The sequence below is a fragment of the Salvelinus fontinalis genome, chromosome 31 (assembly GCF_029448725.1).
Source record: "Salvelinus fontinalis isolate EN_2023a chromosome 31, ASM2944872v1, whole genome shotgun sequence".
NCBI lineage: Eukaryota > Metazoa > Chordata > Actinopteri > Salmoniformes > Salmonidae > Salvelinus > Salvelinus fontinalis.
The window spans coordinates 2,708,486-2,721,241 of NC_074695.1; the positions used below are offsets into that span (position 1 = coordinate 2,708,486).

At 45.8% G+C, this 12,756-nt stretch overlaps 1 protein-coding gene across 1 annotated transcript in view; it reads left to right on the forward strand.

Moving 5' to 3' along the window:
• The first annotated feature begins 2,320 nt into the window (after positions 1 to 2,320).
• Positions 2,321 to 12,756, forward strand: part of LOC129829418 (mitochondrial carnitine/acylcarnitine carrier protein-like) — a 62,943-nt gene continuing 52,507 nt past the window's right edge. Inside the window, exon 1 of the mRNA XM_055891104.1 lies at positions 2,321 to 2,498. Coding sequence (XP_055747079.1) covers positions 2,358 to 2,498 — 141 coding nt within the window. The 5' untranslated portion in view covers positions 2,321 to 2,357. The remainder of the gene's footprint in view (positions 2,499 to 12,756) is intronic.

Here is a 12,756-nt window from a genome sequence, read left to right on the forward strand (position 1 = left end):
GAAATCATGGAAGTTGTCCATGATGATGAGGATGATGATGAGGATGACACAGCGGTTGCATTAAGGAGAGGTATATCTATAATTCCATGTGTATAACTTGTATTATCATCTACATTTATGATAAGTATTTCTGTTGAAACGATGTGGCTATGCAAAGTCACTTGATGTTTTTGGAACTAGTGAACGTACCGCGTCAATGTAACATCAGATTTTTTTATATAAATATGAACTTAATCAAACAAAACATGCATGTATTGTGTGACATGAAGTCCTATGAGTGTCATCTGATGATAATAATCAAAGGTTAGTGATTAATTTTCTCTATTTCTGTTTTTTGTGAAGCTATCTTTCGCTGGAAAAAATGTCTGTGCTTATTGTGGCTTTGTGGTGACCTAACATAATCGTTTGTGGTGCTTTCGCTGAAAAGCCTATTTGAAATCGGACACTTTGGTGGTATTAACAATAAGATTACCTTTAAAATGATATAAGACACATGAATGTCTGAGGAATTTTAATTATGAGATTTCTGTTTTTTGAATTTGGCGCCCTGTGCTTTTTTTTGTTTTTGTCTTATCGATCCCGTTACCAGGATTGCAGCCATAAGAAATTAGATGGCTTGTCCTCCTGACCAGATCTGAAACATTTAACATTTAACACCTCCCAATGGTCTTCAATCAAGAATGCACATCAAACGGCTGGTCAGAATGCACATCAAACGGCTGGTCAGAATGCACATCAAACAGCTGGGTCAGAATGCACATCAAACAGCTGGGTCAGAATGCACATCAAACGGCTGGTCAGAATGCACATCAAACGTCTGGTCAGAATGCACATCAAACAGCTGGGTCAGAATGCACATCAAACAGCTGGGTCAGAATGCACATCAAACAGCTGGTCAGAATGCACATCAAACGGCTGGGTCAGAATGCACATCAAACGGCTGGGTCAGAATGCACATCAAACGGCTGGGTCAGAATGCACATCAAACGGCTTGTCAGAATGCACATCAAACAGCTGGGTCAGAATGCACATCAAACAGCTGGGTCAGAATGCACATCAAACGGCTTGTCAGAATGCACATCAAACAGCTGGGTCAGAATGCACATCAAACAGCTGGGTCAGAATGTACATCAAACGGCTGGTCAGAATGCACATCAAACGGCTGGTTAGAATGCACATCAAACGGCTGGGTCAGAATGCATATCAAACAGCTGGGTCAGAATGCACATCAAACAGCTGGGTCAGAATGCACATCAAACAGCTGGGTCAGAATGCACATCAAACAGCTGGGTCAGAATGCACATCAAACAGCTGGGTCAGAATGCACATCAAACGGCTTGTCAGAATGCACATCAAACAGCTGGGTCAGAATGCACATCAAACTGCTGGGTCAGAATGCATATCAAACGGCTGGGTCAGAATGCACATCAAACTGCTGGGTCAGAATGCACATCAAACAGCTGGGTCAGAATGCACATCAAACGGCTGGGTCAGAATGCACATCAAACGGCTGGGTCAGAATGCACATCAAACAGCTGGGTCAGAATGCACATCAAACGGCTTGTCAGAATGCACATCAAACAGCTGGGTCAGAATGCACATCAAACGGCTGGGTCAGAATGTACATCAAACGGCTGGTCAGAATGCATATCAAACGGCGGGAGAGAAGGTAAGCTCAGTGCCATTGTTCTTAGCTTATTTTGCTAGCTAGCACACGTGTTTGCTGGTTAGCTGTGTTAACTGAACGGCTAGGCTAGGTTTTCGTGAAAAGTCCATTTACAAATTCACTTTTCCTGCACTCACCCAGCTTCTAGCGTGCATAAGGTTTATTTTATCCACAGGTGACTCCTCGTGCCCCGCTGGTATTGCACCACTAGGTGTCGCTAATATACCACAGCAGGAAACCTAGAGTTGTGCACTGCTTAACATGCACTCCTAAAAATAGATTTTCCAAAGACCTACAGCCTAATGGAGCGGAGAGGACGGCCGCTGAAGGGTCAAGTCTTCATGAACAAGAGAGCAATATTTGTTGATGTTGTTACATTGGTTTCATCTCACTTTTGTTTAGTGTTTTTGTCACTTGCCTTTGGCAATGTAAACCTCTGCTTCCCATGCCAATAAAGCCCCAATGTAAACCTCTACTTCCCATGCCAATAAAGCCCCTTTTGAATTGAGAGAGGTTCACTGGAAGTCCAGCAGAGAAAGAGACGGTCGGGGGCAGAGAGGAGGAGACACGTGATGTTGAGTGTGTGTTTGAACAGGTTTCAACCGTTGGGGATCAGAAGGGAAGTCACGTGCGCGATGAGGGGGAGGAAGAGAGTGCGCGAGTGTCTAGTAGGTTATTATGTGAGGAGAGAATGGGAGAGTTGGGAGAGTTGGAGCTGGAGCTCCTCCGGGGCAACCAGGAAAAACATATCTCTCCGTTAAAGAACTTTGTGGCGGGAGGAGCCGGAGGAGCGTGCCTTCTGTTCGTGGGACACCCGCTCGACACAATCAAGGTGACTTTATTTACGTGCCGTTACTTCTATCGTTTTTAGCCTATATATAGGGACATCAAACATTCTGCTGCACAGGCTGTGGCTCTAGTCTAGTGCGCTCAGTTCAAATGTGTTTGAGAGCATTTATATGAGTGAGTGGGACATAGTGAGTGGGACATAGTGAGTGGGACATAATGAGTGGGACATAGTGAGTGGGACATAGTGAGTGGGACATAGTGAGTGGGACATAATGAGTGGGACATAGTGAGTGGGACATAATGAGTGGGACATAATGAGTGGGACATAGTGAGTGGGACATAATGAGTGGGACATAATGAGTGGGACATAATGAGTGGGACATAGTGAGTGGGACATAGTGAGTGGGACATAATGAGTGGGACATAATGAGTGGGACATAGTGAGTGGGACATAGTGAGTGGGACATAGTGAGTGGGACATAATGAGTGGGACATAGTGAGTGGGACATAGTGAGTGGGACATAATGAGTGGGACATAATGAGTGGGACATAGTGAGTGGGACATAATGAGTGGGAAATAATGAGTGGGACATAGTGAGTGGGACATAATGAGTGGGACATAATGAGTGGGACATAGTGAGTGGGACATAGTGAGTGGGACATTGTGAGTGGGACATAGTGAGTGGGACATAGTGAGTGGGACATAATGAGTGGGACATAGTGAGTGGGACATAATGAGTGGGACATAGTGAGTGGGACATAATGAGTGGGACATAATGAGTGGGCCATAGTGAGTGGGACATAGTGAGTGGGACATAGTGAGTGGGACATAGTGAGTGGGACATAGTGAGTGGGACATAGTGAGTGGGACATAGTGAGTGGGACATAATGAGTGGGACATAGTGAGTGGGACATAATTAGTGGGACATAATGAGTGGGCCATAGTGAGTGGGACATAGTGAGTGGGACATAGTGAGTGGGACATAGTGAGTGGGACATAGTGAGTGGGACATAGTGAGTGGGACATAATGAGTGGGACATAGTGAGTGGGACATAGTGAGTGGGACATAGTGAGTGGGACATAGTGAGTGGGACATAGTGAGTGGGACATAGTGAGTGGGACATAGTGAGTGGGACATAATGAGTGGGACATAGTGAGTGGGACATAATGAGTGGGACATAGTGAGTGGGACATAGTGAGTGGGACATAGTGAGTGGGACATAGAGAGTGGGACATAATGAGTGGGACATAATGAGTGGGACATAGAGAGTGGGACATAGTGAGTGGGACATAGAGAGTGGGACATAGTGAGTGGGACATAATGAGTGGGACATAGAGAGTGGGACATAATAAGTGGGACATAGTGAGTGGGACATAATGAGTGGGACATAGTGAGTGGGACATAGTGAGTGGGACATAGTGAGTGGGACATAGTGAGTGGGACATAGTGAGTGGGACATAGTGAGTGGGACATAATAAGTGGGACATAGTGAGTGGGACATAATGAGTGGGACATAGTGAGTGGGACATAATGAGTGGGACATAGAGAGCAGGACATCATGAGTGGGACATAGTGAGTGGGACATAGTGAGTGGGACATAGTGAGTGGGACATAGTGAGTGGGACATAGTGAGTGGGACATAATAAGTGGGACATAGTGAGTGGGACATAATGAGTGGGACATAGTGAGTGGGACATAATGAGTGGGACATAGAGAGCAGGACATCATGAGTGGGACATAGTGAGTGGGACATAGTGAGTGGGACATAATGAGTGGGACATAGTGAGTGGGACATAGTGAGTGGGACATAGAGAGCAGGACATCATGAGTGGGACATAGTGAGTGGGACATAGTGAGTGGGGCATAGAGAGCAGGACATCATGAGTGGGACATAGTGAGTGGGACATAATGAGTGGGACATAGAGAGCAGGACATCATGAGTGGGACATAGTGTCATTGTTGCAGTTGTTTAATTATTTTATATTATGCTAATTTCCCTCATGTGGAAATGTTACTATCTTCCACTGCATTTTCTCCCTATAAAAGGCAGTGGGATTACCCATCCTTTTGACCTCAGATTGGTGATGTTAGTATAGAGTATATAGTCATCACGACGACATAAAATCGATTGCTTAAAACTGATCAATATCCAGCGGTGTAAAAATACCTTGAAGTACAACTTAAGTAGTTTTTTGGGGTATCTGTACTTTACTATACTTTACTATTTCTATTTTTGACAACTTTTACTTCACTACATTCCTAAAGAAAATAATGTACTTTTTACTCCTTACATTTTCCCTGACACCCAGAAGTACTCGTTACATGTTGAATGCTTAGCAGGACAGAAAATTGTCAAATTCACACACTTACAAGCATTACGCTACACTCGCATTAACATCTGCTAACCATGTGTATGTGATTAGATTTGTATTTGACTTATCAAAAGAACCTCCTTGGTCATCCCTACTGCCTCTGATCTGGTGGACTCACTAAACACAAATGCATCGTTTGTAAATGATGTCTGACTGTTGGAGTATGCCCCTGGCTATCCGTAAGTCAAATAAAAAATTGTGCCGTCTGGTTTGCTTAATAGAAGGAATTTTAAATTATTCATACTTTTACTCTTGATACGTAAGTATATTTAAAACCAAGTACTTTTACTCAAGTAGTATTTTACTGGGTGACTTTCACTTTTACTTGAGTCATTTTCTATTACGTTATCTTTACTTTTACTACAGTATGACAATTGGGAACTTTTTCCACCACTGTCAATATCTTTGGTTTTGTACTGTTGATCCTGTCACGCACTTGGGTCCGCAGGACTTAAATTTCAAACTCTCAAATGGCACGAAAAATGTTGGGTTCTCTCTATAAAACTTCTTGGCCACACACCAATACATAGATTTGAATGTGAAACTACCACTTAAAGCTGCAATATGTAACTGTTTGGGTGACCCGACCAACTTCACATAGAAATATATGTAACTGAAAGATCTGTCACTGGTTGAAAGTCTAAGATGCAGTAGATCTACTCTATGTGTTATAGATCTGTCATTATCATTGAAAGTCTAAGATGCAGTAAATCTCTTCTATTTCTTTTTAAATTATTTTTTATTTTTGTATTATTTTTGTATTACATTTTATTTATATTTTTTATTTTACCCCTCTTTTCTCCCCAATTTCGTGGTATCCAATTATTAGTAATTACTATCTTGTCTCATCGCTACAACTCCCGTTCGGGCAAGACGAAGGTCGAAAGCCACGCGTCCTCCGAAACACAACTCAACCAAGCCGTACTGCTTCTTAACACAGCGCGCATCCAACCCGGAAGCCAGCCGCACCAATGTGTCGGAGGAAACACCGTGCACCCGCCCCCCTCGGTTAGCGCGCACTGCGCCGCCACAGGAGTCGCTGGGGCGCGATGAGACAAGGAAATCCCTACCGGCCAAACCCTCCCTAACCCGGACGAGCTAGGCCAATTGTGCGTCGCCCCACGGACCTCCCGGTCGCGGCCGGCTGCGACAGAGCCTGGGCGCGATCCCAGAGCTTGCGCTGCGATGCACGGGAGGCCTATGTACGCTATTTCAATGTTTCCCGTTCTTAAGTTTAGTTTTTTTGCTGTATTTACTTTCAGTTTTGTTTCAAACAGCTGAAAATACTATATTGTGGGTTATTGAGAAGATATTTCACAGCGGTTTAGATGTTACAATGATTCTCTACACTCTGACTGCTTGTTTTAATCAGATACATTGAAATTAGGTGAACTTTTCAGTTGTGTAGTTTCAACAGTGCGTATCACCTCCCTAATCGATGAGACAGCAGGGGTTTTGTTGTGTGAGCAGTTTATAAGGTGCTTGTAAATAGTAGTATGATTACTATTGTTGCACATGTATGTGTAGATAGTACCTTTTATGTTTTCAATATATCACAACCTGTTTCTACATATTGGTTATTGACCTGGACACGTAAAACTGTGTTTTGACATTGGCCTATTTATCAAAACGTCTTGTCAACAGGAAGCAGTGACAACAATTTTCAACTTAAGTTTTAGGAATTTAAATGGATCTTTCAACATTAATTTCCAATATTGTACTGAATAGTCTCTGTGTCCTGATCAATATAGACACACACACACTCCACACACACACCCTCCACACACACACTCCACACACACACCCTCCACACACACACTCCACACACACACCCTCCACACACACACCCTCCACACACACACCCTCCACACACACACCCTCCACACACACCCTCCACACACACCCTCCACACACACACCCTCCACACACACACCCTCCACACACACACCCTCCACACACACACCATCCACACACACACCCTAACCCTATGGGGTAGGACCCGTACCCCATAGGATATATAGGACCCCTAACCCATAGGATATATAGGACCCCTACCCCATAGGATATATAGGACCCCTACCCCATAGGATATATAGGACCCCTACCCCATAGGATATATAGGACCCCTACCCTATAGGATGTATAGGATCCCTACCCCATAGGATATATAGGACCCCTACCCCATAGGATATATAGGACCCCTACCCCATAGGATATATAGGAACCCTACCCCATAGGATATATAGGACCCCTAACCCATAGGATATATAGGAACCCTACCCCATAGGATATATAGGATCCCTACCCCATAGGATATATAGGACCCCTACCCATAGGATATATAGGACCCCTACCCCATAGGATATATAGGACCCCTACCCCATAGGATATATAGGACCCCTACCCCATAGGATATATAGGACCCCTACCCCATAGGATATATAGGACCCCTACCCCATAGGATATATAGATCCCCTACCCCATAGGATATATAGGACCCCTACCTCATAGTTTATATAGAACCCCTACCCCATAGGATATATAGGACCCCTACCTCATAGTTTATATAGAACCCCTACCCCATAGGATATATAGGACCCCTACCTCATAGTTTATATAGAACCCCTACCCCATAGGATATATAGGACCCCTACCCCATAGGATATAGGACCCCTACCCCATAGGATATATAGGACCCATACCCCATAGGATATATAGAACCCCTACCCCATAGGATATATAGGACCCCTACCTCATATTTTATATAGAACCCCTACCCCATAGGACATATAGGACCCCTACCCCATAGGATATATAGAACCCCTACCCCATAGGATATATAGGACCCCTACCCCATAGGATACATAGATCCCCTACCCCATAGGATATATAGGACCCCTACCCCATAGGATATATAGGACCCCTACCCCATAGGATATATAGAACCCCTACCCCATAGGATATATAGGACCCCTACCTCATATTTTATATAGAACCCCTACCCCATAGGACATATAGGACCCCTACCCCATAGGATATATAGAACCCCTACCCCATAGGATATATAGGACCCCTACCCCATAGGATACATAGATCCCCTACCCCATAGGATATATAGGACCCCTACCCCATAGGATACATAGATCCCCTACCCCATAGGATATATAGGACCCCTACCTCATAGGATATATAGGACCCCTACCCCATAGGATATATAGATCCCCTACCCCATAGGATATATAGGACCCCTACCCCATAGGATACATAGATCCCCTACCCCATAGGATATATAGGACCCCTACCCCATAGGATATATAGGACCCCTACCCCATAGGATATATAGGACCCCTACCCCATAGGATACATAGATCCCCTACCCCATAGGATACATAGATCCCCTACCCCATAGGATATATAGGACCCCTACCCCATAGGATATATAGGATCCCTACCCCATAGGATATATAGATCCCCTACCCCATAGGATACATAGATCCCCTACCCCATAGGATACATAGATCCCCTACCCCATAGGATATATAGGACCCCTACCCCATAGGATATATAGGACCCCTACCCCATAGGATACATAGATCCCCTACCCCATAGGATACATAGATCCCCTACCCCATAGGATACATAGATCCCCTACCCCATAGGATATAGGACCCCTACCCCATAGGATATATAGATCCCCTACCCCATAGGATATATAGATCCCCTACCTCATAGGATATATAGGACCCCTACCCCATAGGATACATAGATCCCCTACCCCATAGGATATAGGACCCCTACCCCATAGGATATATAGGACCCCTACCCCATAGGATATATAGATCCCCTACCCCATAGGATACATAGATCCCCTACCCCATAGGATATATAGGACCCCTACCCCATAGGATATATAGATCCCCTACCCCATAGGATATATAGGACCCCTACCCCATAGGATATATAGATCCCCTACCCCATAGGATATATAGGACCCCTACCCCATAGGATATATAGATCCCCTACCCCATAGGATATATAGATCCCCTACCCCATAGGATATATAGATCCCCTACCCCATAGGATATATAGATCCCCTACGCCATAGGATATATAGATCCCCTACCCCATAGGATATATAGATCCCCTACCCCATAGGATATATAGGACCCCTACCCCATAGGATATATAGGACCCCTACCCCATAGGATATATAGATCCCCTACCCCATAGGATACATAGATCCCCTACCCCATAGGATATATAGGACCCCTACCCCATAGGATATATAGGACCCCTACCCCATAGGATACATAGGACCCCTACCCCATAGGATATATAGATCCCCTACCCCATAGGATACATAGGACCCCTACCTCATAGGATATATAGGACCCCTACCCCATAGGATACATAGGACCCCTACCCCATAGGATATATAGATCCCCTACCCCATAGGATATATAGGACCCCTACCCCATAGGATATATAGGACCCCTACCCCATAGGATATATAGGACCCCTACCTCATAGGATATATAGATCCCCTACCCCATAGGATATATAGGACCCCTACCCCATAGGATATATAGGACCCCTACCCCATAGGATATATAGATCCCCTACCCCATAGGATATATAGATCCCCTACCCCATAGGATATATAGGACCCCTACCCCATAGGATATATAGGACCCCTACCCCATAGGATATATAGATCCCCTACCCCATAGGATATATAGGACCCCTACCCCATAGGATATATAGGACCCCTACCCCATAGGATATATAGGACCCCTACCTCATAGGATATATAGGACCCCTACCCCATAGGATATATAGATCCCCTACCCCATAGGATATATAGATCCCCTACGCCATAGGATATATAGATCCCCTACCCCATAGGATATATAGGACCCCTACCCCATAGGATATATAGGACCCCTACCCCATAGGATATATAGGACCCCTACCCCATAGGATATATAGGACCCCTACCTCATAGGATATATAGGACCCCTACCCCATAGGATATATAGGACCCCTACCCCATAGGATATATAGGACCCCTACCCCATAGGATATATAGGACCCCTACCCCATAGGATATATAGGACCCCTACCCCATAGGATATATAGGACCCCTACCTCATAGGATATATAGGACCCCTACCCCATAGGATATATAGATCCCCTACCCCATAGGATATATAGATCCCCTACGCCATAGGATATATAGATCCCCTACCCCATAGGATATATAGATCCCCTACCCCATAGGATATATAGATCCCCTACCCCATAGGATATATAGGACCCCTACCCCATAGGATATATAGGACCCCTACCCCATAGGATATATAGGACCCCTACCCCATAGGATATATAGGACCCCTACCCCATAGGATATATAGGACCCCTACCCCATAGGATATATAGGACCCCTACCCCATAGGATATATAGATCCCCTACCCCATAGGATATATAGATCCCCTACCCCATAGGATATATAGGACCCCTACCCCATAGGATATATAGGACCCCTACCCCATAGGATATATAGGACCCCTACCCCATAGGATATATAGGACCCCTACCCCATAGGATATATAGGACCCCTACCCCATAGGATATATAGGACCCCTACCCCATAGGATATATAGGACCCCTACCCCATAGGATATATAGGACCCCTACCCCATAGGATATATAGGACCCCTACCCCATAGGATATATAGGACCCCTACCCCATAGGATATATAGGACCCCTACCCCATAGGATATATAGGACCCCTACCCCATAGGATATATAGGACCCCTACCCCATAGGATATATAGGACCCCTACCCCATAGGATATATAGGACCCCTACCCCATAGGATATATAGGACCCCTACCCCATAGGATATATAGGACCCCTACCCCATAGGATATATAGATCCCCTACCCCATAGGATATATAGATCCCCTACCCCATAGGATATATAGGACCCCTACCCCATAGGATATATAGGACCCCTACCCCATAGGATATATAGGACCCCTACCCCATAGGATATATAGGACCCCTACCCCATAGGATATATAGGACCCCTACCCCATAGGATATATAGGACCCCTACCCCATAGGATATATAGGACCCCTACCCCATAGGATATATAGGACCCCTACCCCATAGGATATATAGGACCCCTACCCCATAGGATATATAGGACCCCTACCCCATAGGATATATAGGACCCCTACCCCATAGGATATATAGGACCCCTACCCCATAGGATATATAGGACCCCTACCCCATAGGATATATAGGACCCCTACCCCATAGGATATATAGGACCCCTACCCCATAGGATATATAGGACCCCTACCCCATAGGATATATAGGACCCCTACCCCATAGGATATATAGGACCCCTACCCCATAGGATATATAGGACCCCTACCCCATAGGATATATAGATCCCCTACCCCATAGGATATATAGGACCCCTACCCCATAGGATATATAGGACCCCTACCCCATAGGATATATAGGACCCCTACCCCATAGGATATATAGGACCCCTACCCCATAGGATATATAGGACCCCTACCCCATAGGATATATAGATCCCCTACCCCATAGGACATGTGGTAAAAAACATATTAAATAGTTTGACTGTTTGGGTTAGGGTTAGGGGTCCTATATACCCTGTTTGTAAACTCTTAAATGACATCAAATTCAAATTCCAGTGATGAATTGCCATGCACAGGAGGTTGGTGACACCTTGTGGAGTACGGGATCGGGGTAATGACTGGAGTGGAGTTAGTGGAATGGAGTTAGACTGCAGTGGAGTACGGGATCGGGGTAATGACTGGAGTGGAGTTAGTGGAATGGAGTTAGACTGCAGTGGAGTACGGGATCGGGGTAATGACTGGAGTGGAGTACGGGATCGGGGTAATGACTGGAGTGGAGTTAGTGGAATGGAGTTAGACTGCAGTGGAGTACGGGATCGGGGGCTGCAGTGGAGTTAGTGGAATGGAGTTAGACTGCAGTGGAGTACGGGATCGGGGTAATGACTGGAGTGGAGTTAGTGGAATGGAGTTAGACTGCAGTGGAGTACGGGATCGGGGTAATGACTGGAGTGGAGTTAGTGGAATGGAGTTAGACTGCAGTGGAGTACGGGATCGGGGTAATGACTGGAGTGGAGTTAGTGGAATGGAGTTAGACTGCAGTGGAGTACGGGATCGGGGGCTGCAGTGGAGTTAGTGGAATGGAGTTAGACTGCAGTGGAGTACGGGATCGGGGTAATGACTGGAGTGGAGTTAGTGGAATGGAGTTAGACTGCAGTGGAGTACGGGATCGGGGGCTGCAGTGGAGTTAGTGGAATGGAGTTAGACTGCAGTGGAGTACGGGATCGGGGGCTGCAGTGGAGTTAGTGGAATGGAGTTAGACTGCAGTGGAGTACGGGATCGGGGGCTGCAGTGGAGTTAGTGGAATGGTGTTAGACTGCAGTGGAGTACGGGATCGGGGGCTGCAGTGGAGTTAGTGGAATGGAGTTAGACTGCAGTGGAGTACGGGATCGGGGTAATGACTGGAGTGGAGTTAGTGGAATGGAGTTAGACTGCAGTGGAGTACGGGATCGGGGGCTGCAGTGGAGTTAGTGGAATGGAGTTAGACTGCAGTGGAGTACGGGATCGGGGGCTGCAGTGGAGTTAGTGGAATGGAGTTAGACTGCAGTGGAGTACGGGATCGGGGGCTGCAGTGGAGTTAGTGGAATGGAGTTAGACTGCAGTGGAGTACGGGATCGGGGGCTGCAGTGGAGTTAGTGGAATGGAGTTAGACTGCAGTGGAGTACGGGATCGGGGGCTGCAGTGGAGTTAGTGGAATGGAGTTAGACTGCAGTGGAGTACGGGATCGGGGGCTGCAGTGGAGTTAGTGG